The sequence below is a fragment of the Chinchilla lanigera genome, unplaced genomic scaffold, assembly GCF_000276665.1.
Source record: "Chinchilla lanigera isolate Chin_1 unplaced genomic scaffold, ChiLan1.0 scaffold00089, whole genome shotgun sequence".
NCBI classification, from domain to species: Eukaryota; Metazoa; Chordata; class Mammalia; order Rodentia; family Chinchillidae; genus Chinchilla; species Chinchilla lanigera.
This window is the reverse complement of record NW_004955490.1, coordinates 7177663-7205288: the sequence shown is the minus strand read 5'-3', so window position 1 is coordinate 7205288 and position 27626 is coordinate 7177663. Positions and strand designations below refer to the sequence as shown.

The following is a 27626-nucleotide window of genomic DNA, read 5'->3' as shown; positions in this document are numbered from 1 at the left end:
ATTTATACTGACTTTTTCAATTGCCTACGGCTATGAGAAGTATTGTTCTGTGATTTTTCTTTCTCGTAGTATCCTTATCAACATTTTGATATAGAGATTTGTTGACCTTGTGCCCTTGGAAGTATTCTGTCTTTTTCTGTTCAAATATTTCATAGTATTCAACAGTTATGGAATCTGTTTGTAGGAACATTTTAAATAAAAGATTCAAAGTCTTTAATAGTTATATCATTGCACAAATTGTATGTTTATTTGTTTGTAATGGGGACTGAACCCAGAGCGTTCACACTGAGCTAGCCCTTTGTATATATATATTTTATTTTAAAATAGGGTCTTGCTAAGTTGCCCTTTGTATCTCTCTCTCTCTATATATATATATTTATTTTAAAATAGGGTCTTGCTAAATTTCCCCGGCTGGACTCCAAATTGTGATCCCACGCCTCAGCCTCCCAGCATGCTGGGTTTACACGCATACACCACCATGCGTTACTCAGATTTTTTTTCATTTTCATGTCAGTTTTGATATATTGTTTTTTAAGGAGATTGGCCATGTCACCTAAGTTGTCAAATCCATTGACATAAAGTTGTTGATAATACCCTTTTCCTTTCAAGTTTGGCAAAATATGTTGTGAAGCTTGCATTTAATGTTTTGAGGGCTGACGATGTAGCTCATTGATAGAGTGTGTGCCTGTCATGTGTGAGGTTCAGAATTTGATCCCCAACAAAAATTTTTTATTAGTACATGTGTGCAGTACATAATGTTTGCATTCCTTTGTGAAATTGGTTCATGTACACAACACGTCTCAATTCCATTTTTCTTCTCCTTCCCTTGTCTTCCTTCTCCCCACTCCCTCCATCTCCTGATCCCGCTGCCTTGGAGGAACATCTATTTCCTATCATCTGTCTTTTATTTTGCTCTTTATCTATATTTGGGTTTCTCATATAAGAGAAACCATGTGATACTTAAACTTCTGCAACTGACTTATTTCACCTAACATCAAGTTCTCATTTGATCCATTTTTCTTCAAATGACTCAAGTTTATCTTTCTTTATGGAAGAGCAATATTTCCTCAGTAAATACCACAAAAGAACAAAATATTTTGACTGAAGTAATTTTTGTTTTCTCTCTTTTCTCTTGCTCAATCTTGCTAGACATTCATTAAATTTCATTAATTGTTAAAATTGTTAAAACTTGTGCATTTTATTTTTCTAACTGATTGTTGTCTAATTCACTGGTTTCTGCTTGGGTCTTTATTATTTCCTATCTTCTATTGCTATAGATTTAATTTTCTGTTCCTCTTCTAGCTGTTTTCATTAGAAATGTTATCTTTGTCTTATAATAGATGTGTTGGATACTTTAAATTTGCATGTATATTGTACTTAAAATGAATCCCACAAATTTTGTTCTTTTGTGTTTTATCATTCAATTTAAATATTTTCTGATTTCTCTGCTGACATCGGTTTTCTTCATACTGGGTGTTTTCCAAATATCTTTCTGTTACTGAATTTATTTTAATTCTGTTGTGGTAAGAATTCATACTTTGAGCCAAGTGTATTGGTACATGTCTGTAATCTCAGCTATCTAGGAGGCTGAGGCAGGAGGATCGAAAGTTCAAGACCAAAATGAGCAATTTAGCAAATTAGTGAGACTCTGTCTCAAAATTTCAAAAGATTTGGGTGGAAACTTGGTGCAAAAACCCTGGGTTCAATCCTCAGTACTGCAGAAAAAAAAAGATAAAATGCATACTTCATACAATTTAACTATTAATATTAATGGAGACATATCATAGTTTTATGGTTTATGGTCTGTCTTGGTGAATTTTCCCTGTGCACTTAAAAGTCATTTGTATTTTGTAGCCAGGCATGGTGTCACACAACTGCAATCTCTGCACTCTGGGAAGCCTAAGCAGAAGGATCACAAGTTCCCATCCAGCTGGGGCAATTTCGGCACTTAGCTAAAACATCTCAAAATATTAAACAGGGCTGGGGATATAGGTCATTGTGAAGGCCTTGGGTTCAATGGCCAGTACCAATAATAATGATTAATAATAATGATAATAATAATAAATTATGTATATTACATTTTATAAATTCCCATTGGGTCAAGTTAGTTTGTAGTATTGTTAAAATCTTGTGTGACCTTACCAACTTTTTGTCTAATTGTTCTTTCAGTTATTGAAAGGTAGATATTAAAATTTCCAATATGATTATGGTATGTCTTATTTCTCTATGTATTTTTATCAACTGTTTCCTATATGTGTTTTTAAGATCTTCTATTACATTTGTGTACATCTGGGAAACTTAGGTCTTCTTGAAGAGATGACTTTTATCATTATATAAAAACCCTGTTTATTTTTAATATTATTTTTCAGAGTCTTCTTTGTCTGATATACATATATCAGATTCTTTTCAGGAGGTGGGAGTACAAGGGGAATTGAACCCAGGGCCCTTGCACTGTGCTATGCCCTCCATTTTTTTTTTTTAATTTTATTTTGAGACAGGGTTTACTAAGTCCTTAAGTGGCCCTGTCTGGACTCTAACTTTCAATTCTCCCACCTCAGCCTCCCAGAGTACCGTGATTATAGGTGTGTGCCACCATGCCTTGCTCTTTATTATACTTAATTTACTATATTCTACATTAGATTAACATAATACTACTTCACATGCACTGTAAGACACTTAAAATAGTATAATATTTTATATGTTATGATCTTTGTGATTATATTCATATAATTTCATAGAGATAATCTTACAATTGTAACGTTTGCTGTAGTCTGTTGACTTCTAAAGAATTTAATACAGAAGCAGAACTATATTTTATATCTGACTTCATATTTTCCATTCCAGTTTCCATCTTCCTGTATATTCATTTTCCATCATTCTCTAAATCCTACTCCTTGACCCAGCAATTCTACCCCTTGGTGTTTCCCCAGGATAAATTAAGATGTATATCCACAAAAAGACCTGTGCAAAAATAATCATTACTACTTCCTTAATAATAGGTAAAATTTGTCAGTAATCCAAATGTCTAAGGTTAGATGAATGAATTAAAAACTTTGGGTTGAAACTGTATAAATTTTACCAATGTAATATGGTGGTACTTATTATTATGTTATAAATATATAATAGTGCTATCCTCTGGATGAACACATTTAAAACTTAAGATTATTTGTAAGAATATCTAGCAATTACCAATTTTGAGGGCTTCCTATGTTAACACTATAGATTGTAAGTTTTAATTGCAGCTCAAAAAGCAATGTGATCATCTTTATTTTTAATCAGGTTTTATTGGTACATTTTAGATATAGATAATAATCACATTCATAATAGATAACTTGTAGCTGTACATGATATAACTTGGTTTTCTTTATTTTTAAATTGAGCTTTTCATTCTAGGAACTCCAGGCCTTCCTGGACCAAAGGGAATTAGTGGTCCTCCTGGGAATCCTGGTCTTCCAGGAGAACCTGGTCCTGTAGGTAAGCATGGAAATTAAGACATTGCTGTTCTATAAAACTAAGTCTTATCATATCCAGTTTGGGAAAGTCAATTCATTTTCAGCTCTAAAAATTTCAAGAAGACATGTGATCATTCACTTAACATTGCATAGTAGGCACAAAGTGAACAACTTTTAATAAAAATTACTTAATGTTATAGGCCTTACTTTCTAGGTTCACATTTTTAGGACCAGTCAATTCAAATTCCCTAGAGTAGAATAGAGACACTGATTTGTTTTTCTGTTTGTTTTTTGTTTGTTTGTGTTCCTTTTGGAATGGCAGGCTGGAAAAATTTTGTTTATTGACTTCTAAACTAAAACACTTATGTTGACCCATATGAGCCTCCTAACCTTGCACAACTTACTCTCTTCTATAAGCTGAGTTCCATATTAAAATGAGAAAAGTTTAAGATATTGAGTGTTTAGGCTGTTTCTCTATCTCATTATTCCACTTCATTTTTTATTTTCATAAGATTTCATGATTGAAAAAAGTGCCTTGGAAGCTCTTTGTGTCTTTTGGAAAGAATTCTTTGAAGCTCAATTTAAAAATTGAGATATGTGGACTGAAAGGGAGTTGAAAAGATGAATGTAACTTGCTGTAATCTGTTTTTTAGGTGCTGGAGGTCACCCTGGGCCACCAGGGCCTCCAGGTGAAAAAGGAAGACCAGGTCAAGATGGTATCCCTGGACCAGCTGGACAGAAGGGTGAACCAGGTGTTGTATGTTTTCATTTTTCCTAGCCTTCTAATTTTCTCCTGGTCCATTTTAATTTGACCTTCTTCATTCACAATGAAATTATCTCTTTTTTACTTTCTAAGATACCACATATTTTCTTCTTCCTAATTAGCTTCGTTCTTTTCATCCTGAGAATATGAGCTGATATTTGTTGATCAGGTTGCTGCCTCATTACCAAAAAACCCTCCAACCTTGTCTTGTTTGATTCTGCACATTAAGAAGTTACCCAGTTTTTTCAAATTTCTTTGATTTTCACTGTGCAATTAACATTCCATTTATATGTTTTCACAAGGTATGATTTTGGGGGAGAAGGCACAGGTGATTGAGCCCAAGGCCTTCATACTGAGCTATATTCCAAATCTTTTTTTTTTTCTATTGAGGCAGGGTCTAGCTATATTAATGAATTGCTCAGCTGGTTCAAACTTGGAATCCTCCTATCTCTGCCTCTCAGAATGCTGGAATTTCAGATGTGAACCACCATGCCCAGCTATGATATAAGTATTTAAACATAACTTGACACTCATTACAAATAGAATATATGTTTATATAATTTCTTGATATTAAAATTGCTGTATTAGAAATTAATCTTCTGGGGCTGGGGTATAGATCAGTGATAGTGTTCAGTTAGCATGTATAAGGCCCTGGATTCAATCCCCAGCACACAAAAATATCAATCACTTCCCTGTCTTGTATCATATACATTGTAATACTTGATAAAACGATGATCTAAAAATAGTTTGTCATAATTTCACTTATTATTACAATTTTAAGATTTTTTGTTTTGTTTGGTACCTTGACAGGTCAACCAGGCTTTGGAATTCCAGGACCCCGTGGACTACCAGGACTTTCTGGTAAACTTTAATAAAATGTACCAAAATGTACCACCAGTACATTTATTTTTCTATCTCTTATCATTTACTATTGTGCAGTCTATAGACAAGCTCAAAAACTCAAAGGTAGTGGCAATATAGTCTAAGGCACTGAGTTATATAAAAATTTCTCCTTAAGGAAATTTACAGGTAGATATCTCTTCACTGACTTCATAAATAAATGCTGAGGCAATGATATAGAAAGAAAGAAAAATTGGTACAAGGAGAAATTTTACTGAATATTTTAAAACTCATTTAGCCAGAAGAAAACATGTTCTTCTCTCCCTATGGAAGAAATATCAAAATAATAGGAAATTCTATAAAAATGTGTACTAATAGTAAGAATGTTTCTTGAAAAGTCAATTTTAATATGTTTTCCATATTTAGATGGATATGTGTGCACACATAATCTACCTTCCCTCTCTAATGCTTAATCTCATTGTAATCATCAAATAGTTAATAGATAATTGAAAGTTAATTAAATGTACATACAGGTAGGTATGTTTATGTCCTGAAATGACTATTAGGTATTCTATGGAGGCTTTTTTGAAGACATAAATATATTTCCTAGAAATTCTTATATCCTTCTCATGATCACAACATGAAAATTACTGCTTCAGTGTGCCACTGTTTATGGCTCTTAAGTGTTAGTGATGTAAAAACATGTTGAGGACAGTTTGTGTAGATCATGATTATAAATCTTGGGTAGAGTGGTCTGCAGGGACACGTAGTAACTGTTGAAGATCCATATCTTCCATTAGTCTCAAATTTAGATTCAAAATATTTATTTTAATAAATGTCTCCAGTCATTTAAAACCTATTCTTGAAGATATTTTATACTTCTTAATTTTTTCCTCCTTTTTTCCTCATAACTGTTGGTCATGTGATCATTATTCTATGTCCTAAAACAATGGGTACCTTTTGTAATAAAAGCTGTTATTGTCTATATTTCTATATGTACTGTGATAACAGATAGATATATTTAATAGGAAGAATGGTTGGTTTTTTGGGTTTAGGATTTATCTGGAGATAGAAATTACCCTACTGAATTCTATTTGTTGCTCTAAAAGTTTTAGCCTTCTAGACAAGTCTGTAACTCAGTTTAATATACTCTCTAATGTCACTTTGCTTTCACAGGTCAAAAGGGTGATGGAGGGTTACCTGGCATTCCAGGAAACCCTGGCCTTCCAGGTCCAAAGGGGGAACCAGGCTTTCAAGGTTTCCCTGGTGTACAGGGTCCGCCAGGCCCTCCTGGTTCTCCAGGTCCAGCTCTGGAAGGCCCTAAAGGCAACCCTGGGCCCCAAGGTCCTCCTGGAAGACCAGGTACATTCATGAGTTGTAGAGGAATGGTCTATTACTCAATTTATTTCATTTTGCTGGCAGTTTACTCAGTCGACAGGCCTTAGAATTTGTAATATAAGAATTACAGAGAAAGAGCTTGGTTTATCCACCTAGCTCCATCCATTTGCATAGCATGTAATATATTGTTTTTTGTTAATGAATTTTATCATTTACTTAAAGTTGAAATGAAGCAATCAACTTGGATAAAAATGGAAATAGTGGCTTTCTTAGTCTTGTTATTAAAGGTAAACCTATACTGATAACCTGGCAGCAAAATATCACCTGCATTTTTAAATGTAAGCTTCTCAGCATGTCATCACTGAAATCATGTTAGAGATCACCAGTAGATAAATGCTTGTGATCCATACCACAGGTTTGGCTACAGTTCTGTCACATGATCAGCAAATGTCACCAAGCACCATAAAAATTTTATCTTCTCTAGGAACTTAGCAAGCAAATTCATCTTCAGCATCACAGCATGATCAAGTTGACTAGCGATCTTTCCATACCAATCTCATATCTTTACCTCATTTGTCTTTTATTCACTTCTCTAGTAATTTAATTTTCCATCCATTTCACCTTTTTGTTTCTGTGCTGTCACTGCATTTTACTGATTTGAAAATGCTTGTTCCCATTAATGTTGCTGAGACCAATCACTGGTGATACGTTATTAACAGTTTTTGAGACTTGATGTTAGTTTTTCTGTTTCTGGTAATGGAAAATTTGACCTTTACTGATTTTAAGAAAGGAGACAAATCTAAGACTGAAGAAACAAAGAAATTATCTTTTTATCTTTAGAAAATCCCTGACTTCTTTTTAAAATGCATTTTTAAATGAAACTTTGCCTTTAAATTCCAGTAAAATCTTAATGGGTTAGAGTTAAATTTAATGGATATGCCATGAAAACCTGAATTATCATGGGATCACCTTCTATGTTCAGAGGATCATTTTGAAAACCAGATTTTGATCTGATCTTATTCGATTGTCCTTCGAGGGTATTACTTAAGGTTCTGAATTAGTTTATTGTTGAAGAAAACCAGTGAAAATCTCAGCCATGTTAACTCTTTTGCATGTACTGCAAAGAATTGAATAAATATCCTGCTTTGTTTTGCATGCAATCATTCAAATAAACCAAACTATTATCTTTTTTATATTCTAATAAGCAACTTGATTATTCATTCTTACTAGTAATGGAACTCATTGTTAAACATTAAATTTTTAAAAATTCTCTTTAAAATAAAAAAGTAAATAAATGGGGCCGGGAATTTAACTCAATGGCACAGAGCCTGCCTGGCAAGCGTGAGGTCCTGAGTTTGATTCCTGGTACCCCCCTAAAAAAATTAAAGTTAAAAATAAATAAATGAATAAAATTTTTAAAAGAAAAATGTAAATAAAATGAAATCATTAAGCTGAACATGGTGGCACATGCTTGTAATCCCAGAATTTGGGAGGCTGAGGTGAGAGGATCACCACAAGTTTGAGGTCAGCCTGAAGTACCTAGCAAAAAAACCAATAATAATAATAATAAAATAATAATAATATCATTACTCATAAAGGTGCCTTAAATGTTATTATCTTTAAAGAAATAATAATGGAAGTACTCAGAGAGCACCTATCTGATGAGTATTGGACTTCTCAATTGTTTTATAAACTACATATTCAAATGGAATTTTGAAATCCATTGTTCTTAGAATTGATTGCTTAGTCTGGGCTCATAGTAATGAATTATATAAAACAAATTTTGGCCTTTCAAAATATGGCACATATTTCATTTTAGTAATTAACTTTAAGTGGTGATAATTTGGTTTATATGCAGATGCATGAATATAAGTATTCTGAATACTCTGTAATTGAACTAAATTTTAACTTGAAAGTATTTCATATAATGCTTTAGTTTTTTGATGTTTCTAACATTTTTGATATTTTTCTTTCGTTAATGATGACATTGGGCCTTGGTGAATTTGACCCCTATCCAGGTCCTCCAGGTTAGCTCTTTAACTCCAGAGTGGTAACTGCATGAAGTTTGAAAGTTTTCTTATATACATTTATGTGTGCATGTATGTTTACATATATATGTGGGTATGCGTACTCGAATTTAATGTTTTAAGTGTTTAAATGTATTTTAAGAGTCTATGTGCCAATTCAATTCTTACATGATGGCCTATTTTTGTGCATTTTCAAAACTCATAAAATCCAGTGTTTCTAATGGAATGACCCCACATTATCTTATTAGGAAAACTAATTAATGCTTCAGAATTCATATATTTGTGTCATTTTAGTTGAAAACCTTATAGTATTTAAAACAGCTTTGTATAATATTTTATTTTTCCTTTGCATTAGAGTGTACACCTTACCTTTGGCTTGCATTTGTTAATGCAAAGTGAACTATCAACCAGGTACAGTGGTTGCTACCTGTATTGTAGCTACTTTGAAGGCTAAAACAGTAGTGTCACTTGGGTCCAACACAGTTAGTTCCAGGCCAGCCAGGCCACAAAGTGAAACAGACTCTGTCTCATTAAAAAAAAAGAAAAAGCAATTAAACTATCCTTCAAAAAGGCATGTTTAAAACAGTAATGTGTAGTAACAGGTCATGCAAATGTTAACCTTGACTTGTCACATAATTCTACATTATATTCCTATGAATAAAGTCTAATCAGTATAATATTTTTAAAAAATCAATGCAACCAATACAGATTAGAAGCCTTTAATCCTATTTTTATCACATATAAACAGTACATGCCAAATAACAATTACCAAAAGAGACTAGATGGAAAATTGTTGATTTTTGGTAAAAAAAAAAAAAAAATTCTCACTTAATTGCAAGTAAAAAGTGCCACAAAAATTTGAATGTATTATTATTGTTGTAGATAAATAGTCCTTTTCAGATTTCTAGAGGGAAATTAAAAGGGGAAAATATCTACTCCTTAGATATGACAACTTTCCTTTTTCCCCACACTACTGAGAAGGATAGGGCTTTCTTTTTCCTTTTATAAATTAAAAATTAATAAATTTTCAAAATAGCTTTTTGGAAGCCATCTATCTCTATCTGAGCTGATTCCCTACTTACTTTCTTTCACTTTCCTTCTGTAAAGTAAATTCCTTTTATCTGTACTGGAAATTGAATTCAGGACCTTTGCACTGAACCATATCCCTACCCCTTTTGGGGGGTAGGCTTTCACTAGGTTGCTCAGGCTAGACTTGAATTTGTGATCCTCTTGCTTCCCAGAGTGCTGGGATTACAATGGTGTGGCACCACACCTGGCTTCTGATTCCTTAGTTTCTTACTTTCCCACAGTCATTATTTCATTGAACCACACAGAATGCCAGATAAAAGAGAAATTGTTGGCTGCATTCTTGTTAACGAGGGAAAGACAAATTTTTATTCAAGACTATTGCAATAGAGGAAATGTTATAACAAACAATAGGGGAGAGTGACTGGTCTCACCTCAAAAAGACAAAGAGATTTTTCACGAAGGAGGAGAACGAGGAGATCAGTGATGAAAACTTACTGAGGGGGCATCAAGGGTAAAAGGATTCTTGCTAAGCTCACTTAACAGGATTATTGCTAAAGCCAGACCAAGGACTTAGACACCAAGGGTGGTGGATGAGGACCTTGATCAGATTGTAAAAATTGGAAGGGGATTCTCTTTAAAGTGACTTAGCAGTATTTTTCTTGTAACTGGACTTGGCAGGCCAGGAACAAGGCCCTATGATGAGAGAAGAAGACTCGGGTGCACCTGTAAGGTTTGGTTGAGGAGAGAGTCTGTTACATATGAGAAACTGAGGCCCAAAGAGGTCAATAAGCTTGTTCAAAGCAATACTGTTAGTTACTGGCATAGTTGACACTGATTTGTGTCTATACCAGTGACACTATATCTTTCCAAAAAGGATATTTATTACATGGCTTGATGCTTATTTTCTGGTCTCTTATTCTAGTTATAAATTTGATAAGTTAATGGAGCAAAACTGCTTCTACCATTTTAGGAGACTTGGCTATAGCAGACCAGGCCTTTGATCCACTTTCTGCTACCTTAAAAGCCCTATCAACCCCTAGTAACTGCTTCTTGTGGTCTTCCTAAATGGATGTCAACAAGGAGATTAGGATAGTGCATGTGACCGGGCAGGTGGCACACACCTGTAATCCCAGCACTTGGGAGGCTGAGGCAAGAGGATCACTGGGAGTTCGAAGCCAGCCTGAGCTACAAAGTGAACTCAAGTCCAGCCTAAAGTGTGTAGTGACACCTAGTCTCAAAACAAAGACAAAAAAAAAAAAAAAGATAATGCATGTGATTTAACAATCACCAAGATAAAAGACACTAAGGGGTATTTTGAAGCAATTTTGAGTCCTTTGTCTGAGGGACAGTCAGCTAAAATTTTTTCCCAATTTGTGTCTTGTCTGATTTGTATGGAATTCTTCTACCTTCATCACTGCTAGACTGTGAGCTAGGAGATACTTTTTCTTTTTTCCTAAGGCACTAGAATATATTTGAGGAAGAAAGACAAAGTAGCCCCACTTACTTTCAAACCAATTTAATGACTCCCATTTTCCAAATGTGCTCTAAATTGCAATTACTGGAACCTGACCACTGTAGTGGTGTCTTCTTTGCAACAGCTGCAAACTACAAGCTTAAGTGGAAATCAGATTTATACCACTGGAACCACCAACTTATCTTTAATAATTACCACTTACGTACAAGACTATGTTTTGGGCGGATTTTTTAGTTAACTTTTATTGAGTGGTTTGAAAACAGTGAATTGAAAGCCTCATACACAAAACTGAGTTGGCATATAACTCATTAAAATATAACCTTTTCAAAATTAAAATCTTAGAAGTTTTGCTATGATATGATCAAAGTTCTCATTGCTACTGACTTAAATGAAAATGTCATTTTCAATGAAATATTTTTCTAAGAGTTATTATTATTGGTCTTACTATATCAAACATATATCTAAAATGTCTTTACCCAAACTCTAAGTTAAGTTTGGCTGTAATTTTAATTTATTAAATTAATTGTGTGGTTGGACAGTGGTCTAAGTATTGGCTTGAGTTAGTTTACTGTGTAAGCCAAATTGTAGCTTTCTAAATTTCAAATTATCCGTCATTTAAAAGTTTTATTTGCGGCAATAATAGTAATGCTTTCTGTTTAGGTGGCATGCTGTCATTTCCATCATATAATGTACTTTTGTTGTAAGCTCCTTGAGGGCAGAGTCAAGAATCGTACTCATTTTTATATTCCATGTAGCACCTTGTACATAACAGATATTAAATCTGTGTTTTAAAACTTGCCTTTTATCACTAATCCTAAAAAGGAAGTTAGGGTGGATAACAGTATTCCCGTTATGCTCAGGGCAATTGAATTGCCAAAGCCATATAGTTATTAAGTAGCAGAGTCAAGAATATGATCCTACGTCTTCAGACTTCTAGGACTCCGTGCTCTAGCACCATTTATACTCTCTGCTAATATTCATTGTTTATAAATCATAGCAAGACTTGTAAGTAAATTATGTTTATAGCCAATTAACTATAACCAAGAGACGTTCTATTTGTAGCTTTTTAACATTTTATTTAATGATCCTTCTTCTAATAATGAATTGCCTGTGTAAATATGTGCATCGAACTATAATAAAGTAATTGGAGTATTTTCCACTGTTTGGGGCAGACTATTGCATGACAAAATATTTACAGTACCCCTTCATTGATAGTCTTCACATCTTGGAAAAATTGAATCTTTAGTTTCAAGTTCAATTGTTTACAAATGTACATCGGCTTTTTCTTTAAGTAGCTTACTTCAAGTAATAATGTACAGAGGAAAACCTCAATGTGAATTATGCAAAAAATCGGAATGTGGCTTCACTGATTGATTTTCAAATAAAACAAAAGTACAATTAATGATGGTAAACACGTTTTTTGATCTTTCTTTCTGTCACCATTGATTTTTCAGTTTTTTGCCAGGGAAGCCTCTAAAGTGTACTAATAACTCCTCGGTTCAGTCTGAACACATAAAGAGAGGCTTTTACCTGGTGTTTCTATTGAAGGATGGTAGAGGCCAAGATAAACATTCACCCAAAATTACTCCTTTGTTAAAAGAACTGAAGGCTGTCAATGAAATCTTATTACCTTGCCAAGTTGAATGTTTTGGAAGGCTGCCGTAATGGTGTTAACGCAGAGTCTTCAGGAGAGTCTTCCATTTTTTTGGATTAATGAAGACCAGCAGCTTATTCTCTGTAATAAGCTGTATTTGAAAAGTTTGGCTCTCCATCTCCAGTATGATTCTGTGCACATACTGATTATGCTATAAGTCTAAGAAATGCTGGCAAAGAAAATTATTGTTTAACTTATGCTGTAATGTGAACCAATTCTAACTCATAATCTTATTTTGTACTGTGTGATGTCTGATACTGCTAACATCGATCTTTGGGCTTTGGTGAACTCTGCTCTTCCCAGGTTTCCAAGGTTAGACTCTTCACTGGTCAATTATTTTTTTAATGCTTTATATGTGTGATAAGAGATATATACTTTATTTTGTTACAAATAAAAGCAAAGTTTAGAAGCTATTGAAGAATGCTATAATCCTCAAATATTACCTAGTTGGGTTTAAACATTTTGGTGACGGTAATCTGGCTTATTTGTAATCAAATTTGAAATGATATCAAGTCTTTGTGGTTTTGGTTGCTTCTAATAAATAATCCTACATAAAGATATGTTGAATTTTAAATGAAAATTCACTTTTGCCTTCTAGACTGCACTAAGACATTTATGTAAAGAGATGTATGGCAAATGTATAATCGCAGCATATTGATTTCATTTTCTTAAAAACATTTGTTTGCTTCAGTGATCTGTGTATTTGTGCCTATTTTCAGTTATAAAAGAGGTAAACTATTAAATGCTGTTAAAAAATTAACTTATATGTACTGTATGTCATTAGTAATTAGCTCATTTAAATTTGAAGGTCTAAACAGCAGGCATGCATCTGCATGTAAAATCCCTAATATTCCCTTTTAATTGCAGAAAGAATAGTACCCCTGTTTTATTTTTCAAATGATAGAGTGCTCTTGTGACCTTTCAAACTGGGGAAAAAAAATAGTTGTCAAAGGTTCCTTTTTTCCTATCTTAAATCTTCCCTTATCATTTTCATAAAATTGATTCACAGTTTATTTTTCTCTTATGAAACCAATTTGCTACCTGATTTGTGCTGTAAGGGGTGCAAACTAACATGTTTGCTTAGAAAATCCTACTTCACACATTTGAACTAAGCACTTGTGTTTTTTGGGTTTTTTTGGGAGTACTGGGAATTGAACTCAGGACTCGTGCTTGCCAGGTAGGCACTGCACCACTGAGCTCCATCCCCGGCCCTTTGCTTTGCTTTTTAAGTTAAAAAGGACCCTAAATCTTTCTTTATCATGGATATGGGAATTTCTGTGTTGTCTAGCTACCAGGTTAAAGTGACTATATGAATTAAATTGTTTAGCAATACAAACAATTGCTGTTGTGCTGTAAACCTGATTTTTTTCTCATGTGCCAGATACAGTCAGGTTATTTTATCAAATCACATAAAAACACCTGAAAGCTGAAAAGCATTTTCATATTTTAAGATATGTACTTATTTTCAGTTTTACTAATAAAGTTAACAGGGCTAATAATTATAAAAATACCACCCCTTTTATTATTACTGTGTGCCAGGCACTGTGCTGAGTAATTTATACACGCAATTTCATTTAATTTTTACAACAGTTTGGTAAAGCAGTTGCTACTCTTTTCTTTCCTTCTTTTTATTTATTTAACTTTTGCTGTGCTGGGGATTGAGCTTTCACAATGAGCTATACACTCCAAGCCCCTTTATAAAATTTTTTTATACATGGTCTAAATTCTCAGGTAGGACTTTAATTCGCAAGCCTTATACCTCAGCATCCCGTAGTTCTGGAATTGCAGGAATATGCCACCATGCTTGGCTAGCAGATGCTATTCTTATTTCCACTTTATAGAAAAAAAATTGAAGTCAAGAAGATGAATCATCATGGTAATTCAAAGAGCTGCTGATTAATAGACTTGGGATTGGAACCCCAGCATTCTAACTCCAGGTTCCAGGGTTATTAATCAGTAACCATTGATTGTAAGTCCTAACAATATTTGGAAAGGGAACAAATGTTGAAATTTGATCTTAGGTAAAAAAGATGGCCCTCTGTCCATAAGTAAACTTGGACTCACTATTCTAAATTTGTATGCCTATGATAGTTCCTTAAAAAGTATTACCTGCAAACCCGGCATGGTAGCACATGCCTGTAATCCCAGCATTCAGGAGGCTGGTGCTGAGGGGAACACCGCAAATTGGAGGCCAATCTGGATTACATAGTTGAAGGGCAGCCTGAACTAACTATAAGGTGAGATCCTGTCTCAAAACCCAAAACAAAAAAAGTATTCCTACATATTTTTTTTTCAAATTTTGGTTTAGATCAATAAAAGGCTACCCGAGGAGAGAAGGTGTATGTGCTAACTATGGGCTCATTATTGGGACCTTATAATTATTTCCTTAAGGAAGGACTACATAGTCTCAGCAGCTAAACACTATCCAAGCAAGTAGCATCTATTTCTCACCTGCTGACAAAAGATTTGGTCCATGATAAGATGTCCCTGGTTGTTCAATGGACCTGAGATTTTTATGTAGAAAGAAAGATTAAAAGTATAAAATAAAGAAAATCTTAGTGAAATCTCACTTTAAATTATTTTTATTTATTCACACTATAGATGCAGAATTTTTTCTCTAAAATATTTAAAATATAAAAATTATGAAAACTTTCTTTTGCAGTGCTGAGGGTAAAACCCAGTGCTTCATACCTTCTAGCTCTACCACTGGGGTATATCCCCAGCCCATGAAAGCACTTTTAAAATAAATGTTTAAAGTACTATATTGATTAAATTCTGACCTTTAAAAATATTCCCATGTATCAAGCATAGTAAAATTAATTGGTTTGTCTTAATTGCATAGTAATTAAAGATGAATGAATGTAACTTCTTACAAATAAAACAATTTTATTTTATTTTTTACCTTTTATTTTAAAAAGAAAAGAACAAAAACAAAATAACAAAAAGAAAACAGCACAAAAACTATAGACACGATGCAGAATTTCACAACAAAATGATAGGAAATCAACAATGGTTGTTGTATTACTTATTGTTATCTTCAGAGTAGTTGCTCAGATTACCAGATATAGCATGCAAGACTGATCAAACAAACTTTAGCTATTCTTTTAATGTCTTTTATTTATTTTTGTCACTGAGGATGAACCCAAGACCTCTCTCTTGAGGTGCTCTACTACTGAACTGTGTACACCCTCAACCCCAAGCGATTTAATTTTAATCACAGTAGCTTGAATTCCTTGAATTTGTTAGCATGCAAAGTCTTGCATCTCTCTCCAACCTTACTAAAGCTGAGACTCTGGGGGTGGGCCCAGGAATCTGAATCACAAGATCTCCATGTTATTCTGATGCATGCATGCTCCAATTTGAGAACAGTGCCCTACTGGGTCTATTTCATTACAGTTTTAAGTCAAATGCTTTGTTAGGAATTCAGAAGCAAATTATGTCCTGAATCTTTTCTTTAGATACACATTTATTGGGTTGAATGAATAACAAAATTTAAGACAGAGGGGCATACAAGCAAGCGTTCATAACAAAAGAAATCCAATCTAATTTAAATTAGGAAGGTAATCAGGATAGGGCAGTACATTTTAATGTAGTGTCAGTTTTACCTGCAAACTAATATGAAGATTATTGATATTGACATTTATACTACTCTTATGCTGTACTGAAATTTTGTCATTTATTGTGCATCAATCATTAAGGTCTGCCAGGTCCAGAAGGTCCCCGTGGTCTCCCTGGAAATGGAGGTATTAAAGGAGAAAGGGGAAACCCAGGCCCACCTGGGCAACCTGGCTTGCCAGGTTTGAAAGGAGATCAAGGACCACCAGGACTCTCGGTAGGAAATGGGAATAGATATTTGATGAGAGAGGAGTGTGGGTGTTTGCATTCAAATGACAATTCTAGACTGTAACATTTAATTAGCCCTCACAGACAAGACTATGAATGGCTCACTGATCAATTAAAGTGAAAGGAGAAGGTCAATATATTTTTTATGGCGTTTTGCTCCATGATAGCAGAAGGGTTCCTCAAAAGACACTTTATTTTCAGTGACAGCAAATTTGTGCAAAAGAGATGTGAAAATCAGAACATTGCATGTGGATGAGTCCAGCCATAGGGAAGTAATTATGGTGAGTGGTAATATTTTAAACTTTGAGAATAGATAGATTTAGGGTCAAATTGCAGCTTTACTGCTCATTTCTGCTTTGTTTCTATGAGGAAAACACACACTCTGGGCTTCTGTCTTCACCTACGAAAAGAGAATAACAGCATATCCAGTCATTTGCTTTCCACCTTGGTTTAAATGACCCAGAGAAACTTACTTTTTTATCTATATTTGCAGTGCTGCCACCATTCATTCAAGCAGGTTGTTAATAAATTTTGACAACCGGCATAGTCTGGGCTTCCTTCTGTGAAGGCTGCTTTACAGCAGAAAAAAAATTGTAAAGTAAAATAGTAGCTCTGTAAAGTAGTAGCTCTGTAAAGTAGTAGCTCTTAAAATTTTTCAATATCTAATCTTTTTCCCATGACTTTGCTCTTCTTCTAAGTATCTATTCTTAAACATTAAATCTTACTTCATTCTTCTTTCTTACACCACTGCATTCAAGATTCCTGACTGTTACATTTAGCCTCCTTTACTCTCTGTTTCTCTCTCCCACTCTCTCTCTCTCTCTTTCTCTCTCTCTGTATGTGTATATGTGCAAATATGTTTGTTTCATGAAACACTTGAGAGTAAGTTACACCAATCATGGCCATTTACCATTAAATTCTTTCCTACATAAGATTAAAAAACTCATATAATCACAGTATGTTTATGAACTTTAGAAAACTGAGCATAGAAATATGTAATACTTTTAAGTTTTGCCTTTAGTGTTCCCATTATATTAGTTGACCTAGTAATATGCTCGCTAGCATTTCTCCCTCTTAAATGGTACCTAGACCAGATCATGAATTACACTGTCATGTCTCTTCAGTCTCCTATTATCTGGAACCTTATCCTAATCTTATTTTTCTTATATGACTTTAACATTTTAAAAAGTTGTCACCACTCCTATTTTAAAAATAGGATACTTCTTTTGTCTGATGCTCTTCAAGTTTAAATTTTGGTTGTGCATCCTCAGCTGGAATACTACATGAGTGAGGTTGTATCCTTCTCAGCATAACAGATAAGGAGGTCCCCGATGTCCCCCTGCCCCTCATTTGTGATTTTAATTTTGATTATCCAATCACGTTGTTATCCATTTTCTTCTCTGTATTATTGCTGTTTCTGTCCTAATCAAAACTGTGTTAAGGTACATTAAGTCCTTGCAAATATAAAATTTCCCCTTAGCCTTAACATCTATTAATGATTTTTACCTCAACCACTTTTTGCTGGAATAATGGTAAAATGATGATTTTCCAACTCTAGTACTACTTCTGCATTTATAGTACCCCTCAGCTCTGCTGTAAGCAAGAGTCCCTCGTCCCTATTTGTTTATATATTGTCAGTATGGGATCAAAATTTCTCACTTTTTTCAGTGATTTATAAATTTCCTAACTATTAGTATTTATTTTGATGCTCACATTGTCTCATATTTGAAAACTCCTTCGAGCTCGTTCCTTTCTGACATGCTTCCACCAACTTTTTTTAGCACTTTCTCCTATTTTGCCATAAAAATATATCGTCACTGTACCCCTTTTTATTGTGATTATTACAAACTTCATTTTCCTACACTTGGACTAGTGCAATAGCCTCTTAAGTGATCTTGCTATTTTATATTTGCCTTTAGATTCATTTTAGAACTATTTTCTACACTTTGCACACTTTTTATGGCTCTCAAAACCGATTAACAGGCCCCACAATACACTTGCCAAGGATTTCAAAATTTAGCATTTCTACATTTGTGATTCTTATCCAAGCATTTATTGCCTCAGATCTACATTAAAAAGGAAATGTTTCACTGGTAATAAAACATTAACTAGTGCTTATTAAATACACAGCCTATGCAGTTTTCTAAACACTTAAATATGAACTGTGTTATTAAATCCTCACCACCACTCCATGAAATACAAGTTATATACTGTTGTTTTTGCCATGGTAGAGGTGACAAAACAATGTATTAAAGAGATTAAATAATCAGCTGGGACCCGCAAGGTAATAAGACTTAAAATGGAGACTTGAATCCTAGAAGCTCTGCAAACTGCTGTAAATTGCTACAGAATACCTCTGCCCTCATTTCCTTTCCTTCCTCTCCCAGTTTTGTTTCTAATGATTTTTATTTATTTAGGGTAACCCTGGCCAGCCAGGTCTCAATGGAATGAAAGGAGATCCTGGTCTCCCTGGTGTTCCAGGATTCCCAGGTATTTGAAAGGGTGTTTGGAGATTTCCCTTTATATTAAACTCCTTTGGGCCAAGGTACATGTATTTTGATTTGTCTGAGTATAGCCTGTGGCGTTGCTTTGCTGTGTAATTGTTTGTACTATCTTTGCAGGCATGAAAGGACCCATTGGAGTACCTGGTTCAACTGGCCCTGAGGGGGAACCAGGACTTACTGGACCCCCAGGTAAGAAATATTCATGGAGTTATCTATGCCTGATATCTAGCTAGACACATGAAAGAACTTGAAAGGTTGTATCTCTTTAGCCAAACTGTCAAAATCTATAATTTGCTAATCTCTTAAATGTTCTATTTTACTAATGTAAATAGCAGACCTTTCAAATTTAAGAAGGTGCACAAGCCATAAAAATGCTTTAACTGAGATTTTTACTGGCTTTGGTACTAACTTTCACATATTCACTTGAATAGATCACAAGAACAAGCTACATATGTATGTTTGTATATTTTTATATTAAATTGTTCTTTTTTCTGAGAGGTTTATAAATGTTTATTGTAAACTATAAAAGGAAATCTGATAAATTCCCCTATTAGTTCAGTGGGTTCCTGGACAAGGACTACAAACAAGAACTCAAACAATGTCAGAAATACCATGGACTTGTCAGGGAATGGGCTTGTCTTCCCTGGCATCAGTGTTCACAGCTTTGCAATCGATTAGACACTTCAGTAACTGCTAGTGCTTATGGCATGAAAATAGGATAATATGTCTAATTTTTTTGTTTTGTTTTGTTCTGTTTGTTTTTCTCCGGTACCGGGAACCGAACTCACGACCTTGCGCATGCCAGGCAGGCACTTTTGCCGCTGAGCTAAATCCCTAGCCCCTAATATGTCTAATTTTCCACTGACCCTAAGAAAGTTATTTATTTTTCAGTTTTTGGTGAAATAATAGTAGTTTTCCCAAACAGATTTCTGTTGGATATGGCCACAGTCAAATACATGTAACTTGTTTCCCTCACACTAATATTTATTCTGACCTTAGGTCATTTGGGAATCCATTTCTTCTGACCTTTATCTTCTCCATTTTCACTTTTGTGTATTTTGCCTCTTAGGGCCTCCTGGATTACCTGGTCCTTCAGGACAGAGTATTGTAATCAAAGGGGATGCTGGTCCTCCAGGGATGCCCGGCCAGCCTGGTTTAAAAGGTCCACCAGGACTGTCAGGCCCTCAAGGTTTACCAGGTACCTTTGTAGATCATCTCTGAAGGCTTTCCTGTTGTAGAACATTTTCCTGGTTCTCCCTTTACATTTCAGACTTTGTCACTGACAATAGAATTCTTAGCAACTAGAATACTGGACCACAACAGGACCTATTTCCTTTTTTCTTGAAAATGTTAATTTCTCGTAGTCATATTTCTTCTAGGTCCAATGAGATATCCCCCCTCTGAGCAGTCTAATTTGAATGAGTATGTTAGTGTTAAAAACTCTGTAATGAAATGGACATCCTTTTAAAATCTAATACTTTACTTCAGCACTGGAAAGACTACTCCTGTGTGGGTAGAACCCACTATTTTGTTCATTTCCTATTAATGAATGAAAGGGCCTTCTGCATGCAGGCTAGACAAGTGCTCCACCACTGAGCTATCCCCCCCAGTCCCCTACCAAGTCTTACACTATTATCTATGTGGCCCTCTGACTCTATGTTTATAGCCAAATTTGTTTAAAAAAGAAACAAAACTAACACTAACTTCAGTCTTTTCTCCCTTAGCAAGTAACAATCTTTTCATAAATGTACTTGGCAGTAACAGTCCTACCTATGGTGGAATAGATAGCAAAAGTTAGGACGTGCATTGCTGTCTGGTGCTGAAGACAGAGAACAAAACTGCCCTATTAAGGGAATCTCCTTACAACATTAAACAAATATAATGTTTAAAGCTAAATCCTTATCTATATTTGTCCTGAGCTTGAGCTTTTCCTTCATTTATCCAGACTTAAAATAAAATGGGATTACAAATTCTGTGTTTTGAGAATTCTAAGACTCAGCTGGGCGTGGTGGCACTTATCTATAATCTCAACATTCTGGGAAGCTGACACAGGAAGATCTCAAAATCAAGGCTAGCTGTAGCAATTTAGTCACTTAGTGAAACCCTGTCTCAAAATATAAATAAATGAATGAGTGAATGAATGAATGGCTGGGGATATAGCTCAGCGTGAAGGCCCTGGGTTCAATCCCCAGAACCATGGAAACAAAAAAGAAAATATTTAAGTCTCCGAGATATGTCTGATGTGGACTTACTCTACCCCATTTCTTTTTCTGTAGGTCCAGTTGGCCCTCCAGGGGATCCCGGACGTAATGGACTCCCTGGCTTTGATGGTGCAGGAGGGCGCAAAGGAAACACGGGTCTGCCAGGTCAGCCAGGTGAGACAATTGAAACAGTGCTGCTGATGGTGGTGTTTATGTCTGGGAGGACACTGGATATAGGCCTCCACTTGGAGCAGAGATCTGGTGAATCTGGAGCTGGGGAAAAATAGGAAGGCATATCCAAAGAGATTTGCCATTGTAAAAGCAGCATACAGGTTGCTTTTATTTATGTGTTTAAAGTACTTGAAAACCCAGCTCATCCTCCAGGTACTCACCAGAATTACGCTTTCTGCTAATTTTCAGTGTATTGATTTAAATCCCTTGACCACTTTGGAACTGTTGTGAAGTCATCCATATTAGAAATGATCACACTAAGGTGTAATTTCCCCCCCCCGACAAAATACAGAAAATATAAATGAAAAATTTAAGTGATCCCCATAGACCTTCGAGAGTTATGATGACATCTTTTGCTGAGATGATATATTGATATGCAGATTTTTCAGGTCACTCATTAATAGGTACTCCTGATAATATTAAGTCTGATATCTAGTAAATTTTTATCTGTGGTTTGCCTACTTCCAAAATGAATTTGAGTCAACTTGTAACAAAAAATACACTAATATAAAATTATTAAAATAGAAATAGAAGAGCATAAACTCAACTAATTGTAACATATGTTAGCAACTCTAAATAATATTAAACATAAAGGATTTGTATTGCAAAAACAAAAGTCAGTGGCAACAAAGCAGAGTGGGCATGGCATATAGCCTTCCTAGAGCCAATACCCTGCCAATTGATTAGTTTTGTATTTCCGGAGAAAAACAAGTTACTGTTATCTTCAGTACCAGCGTTGCTCTGAAGTTTTTTAAAGATGAAAATCTACACACCCAGTAGTTAAAAACCAGTGTATAAATCAAAATTTAAATGTGCTTAAATGAAGAGGCTAATTTGGGAAGGGGAGCCAGTGGAAGATTGCAATAAGCATTTTGAAAAGGCGTTTTCAGAATACTCTAGGCTATTTTCTAAGCAAAGTATGCCTGAGAATAATTCCCCAGACAGACTCAGAAGAAAATAAAAAAATACCAGTGAAACCGGTAGGCTGATGGAAATCATACCTTTCCTTTCCTATTAATGAACAAAACACCAGATTGAAATTTGATCATGGGATTCAAACTCCTTGAGTGTATCAAGACACTAGATAACATACAGGCTCCCTATATGCAATAGTTCTCCTATTTAAAGTTCCAGTCACCTAGCATTTTAGTGCCTAATTTTTCTAACCAACACCAGAAAAAAAGTACATTGAAATTTCTTTGAGCGCAGGGACCATATCTTATTTGTCTCTGTGCCTAAGATATCTGACAATGCCTCTGTAGACACTCTATGAATATTGAATAAATTCACTAATCAAATGAGGTCATTATGCTTTGTCAATAGCCCTAATAGTGGATCAGAGCTTATTTTAATCTTGTATACTGATGATTTCGTGGAAATAGGTACCCGTGGTTTGGATGGTCCTCCAGGACCAGATGGGTTGCAAGGTCCACCAGGTCCCCCTGGAACTACTTCAGTTGCCCATGGATTTCTCATCACACGCCACAGCCAGACAGTGGATGCACCACAATGCCCACAGGGAACAGTCCAGATCTCTGAAGGTTTCTCTCTCTTGTATGTACAAGGAAATAAAAGAGCCCACGGTCAAGACTTGGGTAAGATAATTAGCATCTTATTTCTTCCTTTTGGGTTTGTTTCAAAAAATACTGATGGGTTCTAGAGTAACCTTGGCCAAAGTGTATCACTCTAGTCTTTTGGGGCTTCCACATAGATGACCATGTCAAAGGCAATTAAATATATTCCTTGTGATTTTTGAATAAATGATAGTTAATCTTAAAGTAAAAGAATTCATTAGCTAGCGTGAGATACAATTCTTGACCTAAAGCAAGGCATTTTCAAAAGGGCCACATTTACTGTTAGTTAGCTTATTTATTGAGGAAACAGATTTCCTGGGGTCTCTCTAGTATAGCTGCTGCTTGAGTGGGCAATGTTTATAATTCATAGGAGATAGCTTCCTCTTCTCTGACACTGCTCTTTGTCAAGTTGAAAGATAAATTCTAAAGAGAATCTTGGGTCCTATGTCAAAGAAAGTAAGGTCATTGCTTAATTATGCTGGTTTATAGTTCCTAAGATGAATGTCTTAGCTTTGTAAAGTACTATCAGAGTAGTTTAGAGCCATATAAAGCATCATATTTCCATATAAAATCCAGTTCATTTAATGTGTTCCCCTGTGTCTTCTCTATGCTGAGGTAGGTGGCTTGGTTGATGGGATTATGCTGGGCTAATGACTCTCAAGGACTCTTCCATTGCAAGATTTCTTTCCTACAGCTTTGGCCTTGGATGTCAAGGCTTCATCATTTGACATCAATTTGCATTTTTAGGGACCATTACTCTTTTGCCTCCATAAAGATGTGGAGGAAGATAGTGTGGGCTCCCAGTTTGTGGGGTGTGTGTGGTAGAGTCCACCTGGAGGTCTCACTGGCCGCCCCATTCATTCTGTGAAAACAGTCCTGAAGCAGCAGAACCCAAGAGGTCTGCACCGCCCACTCTGTTCCCAGGTTATAGTGTTGCACTTGCCAGCTAGGCACAACCCATCAGAATGGGTACATCCACTTACATGGAAGCCAATGATCCTAAGTCCTTTTACAAAACCAGATATAGTAGTAATTTGCCTCTCTGTCTCTCTGTCTGTCTGTCTGTCTCTCTGTCTGTCTCTCACTCTTTCTCGCTCTCTCTCTTTCTCTCTCTTGCTCTCTTTCACAAAGGAGTAAACCCAGCACCTTGACTCTAAGCTACATTTCCAACCCCTCTGTTTTGTATTAGTACATATTTGCCATACATAATGATCACATTAGTCATAGGAAATTTGTACCTAAACATAATATAGCTTAATTCTTCTATTTTTCCCATTCCCTTTCTCTCCCTTCAATTCTTCTTCCCCTTTCCATTTATAAAAGCTTTGTTTCCATTTTTTCCTTCCATTCTCCTTTTTCCCTTCCTTGCCTTCACCCCCGCCTCCTTTGTTCCCTTCACATTTGAGCATGTTCTTCCTACGTCCCAGTATCTATCCTCCATTTTCCTTCTTATTTACCCTTTGGGTTTCCCACGCCAGAGAAACAATACAATATTTACACTTATGTGTCTGGTTTGCTGCACTCAAAATTATGGTTTTGAGGTACAACCATTTACCTAAAAAATGACACAAGTTTATCCTTCTTTACAGCAGAATAGTACTCCATTGTATATAAATGCCACATTTTCTTTATCCATTCATCTGTTGATGGGCATATGCATTGTTTCCAAGGTTTGGCTATTATAAATTGTACCACTATAAACATGCGTATGTATATATCACTGTGGTATGATGCTTTTAATTATTCCAGGAAGATACCTAGAAGGGGCAAGCTGAGTCAAATGGAACCTCTAGTTTTAGTTTGGTTTTTTTTTCCTGCGGACTCTCCATATTGATTTCCATAGTAGTTGTGCCAATTTCACATTCCCATCAACAACAGAAAAGGGCTCCTTTTTCCTCACAGCATTTGATACTGATTGATTTATTGATGATATCTATTCTTTCTGGAGTGAAATGGAATCTCAGTTTTGTTTTATTTGCATTTCTCAAATGACCACTGATATTGAACATTTTTTCATATATCTATTTGCTGTTTCTACTTCATCTGAGAAGTGTCTATTCATGTCAGATGCTGATTTTTCGATTGGGTCTTCAAATTGGTCCTCAGTCTGTTGTTGTTGTTGTTGTTGTTTACCTCTTTACATATTATAGGTACTAGTCCTTTGTCTGAGGAGTACCTGGTAAACATTTTTCCCATCCTCTGGGTTGTCTCTTCGCTTTGTTGTTGGTTTCTTTTGCTGTGTAGAAGCTTTTTATGTTGATGTGATTCTAGTTGTTGACTCTGTAATTTTTCCTGTGCAGTCCGGGTTTTGTTCATAGTCTTTGCCTACACCTATGTTGTAGAGTTTTACCTGTTCTATCTTCCAGCAGATTAAGTGTTTCTGTTTTAATATTCAGATATTTAATCAATTTTGATTTAGTTTGGTGCATAGTGAGATATATGGGCCTACATTAATCGTGGGCAAGGGGCCGGGGATTTAGCTCAGCGGCAAAAGCGTTTGCCTGGCAAGCGCAAGGTCGTGAGTTCGGTTCCCGGTACCGGAGAAAAACCAAAAAAAAAAAAAAAAAAAAAAAAAAAAAAAAAATCGTGGGCATGGGGAAAGCCAGTTTCCCAACACCATTTACTGAAGAGGCTATCTTTTCTTCCAGTGAAGTTGTTTGGCCCCTTTGTCAAAGGTACAGAGTCTAAGTTATAATCAAACTTGTAAACTTCAAATCTAAAACTTATCAAGTCAATAGAAAAATCCTTAGACATTTTTAGCACTATGAAATTTTAAAATAAAATGTAAACAGAAAGTGTGATCTGCTATCATTGTAACTTTTTAGAATGCCTCTGTTTGGTGAATCAAGAGTAGTCAGAGCTCAATTTCATACTGTTCTGAGTTGTACTGTTTAGACCTCAGACACAGGGAGGCCATGGTGGAACTCAGACTCCAAAGAATGGTCCTCAATTCCAGGGGCTCTGAAAGGGCTCATAAAATGATCAAATTTTAAAGAGAGATTAAAGAGATCTGTTGATGGCTAAACAAACATTAGAAGTAATTATAACTTTGTTGTTAAAGAATAGTCACCTGGGGGCTGGGGATTTAGCTCAGCCGCAAAGTGCCTGCCTGGCAAGCGCAAGGTCGTGAGTTCGGTTCCTGGTACCGGAGAAAAACAAAAAAAAAAAAAAAAAAAAAGAATAGTCACCTGATCCAAAAAATACAATCTGTTATGGTTTTGTGAAATTGTTATAAAAAGAGGGTAGAGGAGAAAGATAAAACACTAAATGTTTTCTGTCTCATGGGGGGTGGGGACGTAGGAAGAACCATTGCTCCTTTTCTTTATGAGACCAGGGGTATTTCTAGCTCTGTCCCAAATTAGGCAATAAGTTAGTTTTTGTTTTTTTTTTAAATTATGATGCAGTGTACAAGGCATTTTTGTATCCATTGTCTAATTTGATTGTTTACAACAGTAATAAGGAAAGATACGAGAAGAATACTTTTTAAAATTTTATGCACAAACTGACTAAGGGGTTAATTGATGTATTAAAAGCCACACAGGTAAAAAATGATGGCAGTAAGGCTTGAATCCAACCGTCACCAATTCAGCATCTGTCCTTTTTTCCAGTTATACCATGTTGGCATTTTTTCAAGTGACTTTGAAACAGTCACTTCTCTCTGAACCAGTTTTTTTGCCCAGAAAAATGAATAAATGAGACTAAGTCAGTAAGTTTAAACCTGGAAAACTGGGAAAAGATTCCTAGGCCCTCTCAAACCTATTATAAAAATTCCAAAACATTTTCATGCTCTGTGGTCTTTTATCAGGGATCTGCCCCCTTTGTATATGTGAAGAATTGCCAAGAGGTACACAGGTATAATTTTAAAGGGATCAATTTTGAAGTCCTCGATTTTCTTGTATATTTTCACCTAAAGTCTATCTCTCTGTGAATGTGCTGTGGGTACTTACCATTGTCATATACCTTTTACCATCATTCATCACCAACTTTATAAAAGAATCACATTATGGCACATAATGTGAAAACCTCTAAGAGATGAATTTAGAGGCCATTCATTATAGTAGTTTTGATAAAGTTTCAGTGAACTGAGGCTCTTAACTCAATTCTAATCTATCTCATTAAGAAATGTATTTTTGGCTCCTCTAGTCCCAGCACTGTGGGAAGCTAAGGCAGGAGGATCTCAAGTTTGAGCCTGACCTGGGCAATTTAGTGAATTATCCAGACCCTGTCTCAAAGGGGTGTGCTGCTGGTTATGTAACTCAGTGTAAGGCTGTGGGTTGAATTACCAGTACCCCCCAAATGAATTTTGGAGACAGGAGTATTGCTCATTGGTACAGTACTTGCTTGGCATGTGCAAGGGCTTGGATTCAATCTCTAGTTCTGCAAAATGAAAAAAAGTCTTCTAGTAATACATTACTTTTTGTTTAGTAATTATAAAATCTTATAATGTACATTTTTGATCAATTGTAAATTAATATCTGTAATCAGAATATATCAAAATAAAATATATAATAAGTAAATTAAAGCCTGATGGTCACAGAAAGTTTTATAAACTTATTTTAAATTTTTATTTCAGCAAAATAGGATGATCAATAAAAGATTTCTCGGGGCTGGGGATTTAGCTCAGCTGCAAAAGTGCCTGCCTGGCAAGCGCAAGGTTGTGAGTTCGGTTCCCGGTACCGGAGAAAAACCAAAAAAA

The 27626-nt window shown here is 35.3% G+C and overlaps 1 protein-coding gene across 5 annotated transcripts in view; it reads left to right on the top strand.

Moving 5' to 3' along the window:
* Window positions 1-27626, top strand: part of Col4a5 (collagen, type IV, alpha 5) — a 240931-nt gene that overhangs the window by 204367 nt on the left and 8938 nt on the right. For 3 of the 5 annotated variants that reach the window (XM_013504524.1, XM_005404675.1, XM_005404674.2), the window contains exons 39-50: window positions 3394-3474; window positions 4106-4204; window positions 5026-5076; window positions 6232-6417; window positions 8412-8420; window positions 12881-12889; window positions 16276-16409; window positions 18838-18910; window positions 19042-19113; window positions 19994-20122; window positions 21201-21299; window positions 22739-22951. In XM_013504524.1, coding sequence (XP_013359978.1) covers window positions 3394-3474; window positions 4106-4204; window positions 5026-5076; window positions 6232-6417; window positions 8412-8420; window positions 12881-12889; window positions 16276-16409; window positions 18838-18910; window positions 19042-19113; window positions 19994-20122; window positions 21201-21299; window positions 22739-22951 — 1155 coding nt within the window. The remainder of the gene's footprint in view (window positions 1-3393; window positions 3475-4105; window positions 4205-5025; window positions 5077-6231; window positions 6418-8411; window positions 8421-12880; window positions 12890-16275; window positions 16410-18837; window positions 18911-19041; window positions 19114-19993; window positions 20123-21200; window positions 21300-22738; window positions 22952-27626) is intronic. The other 2 variants (XM_013504525.1, XM_005404676.2) reach the window with 2 other exon arrangements.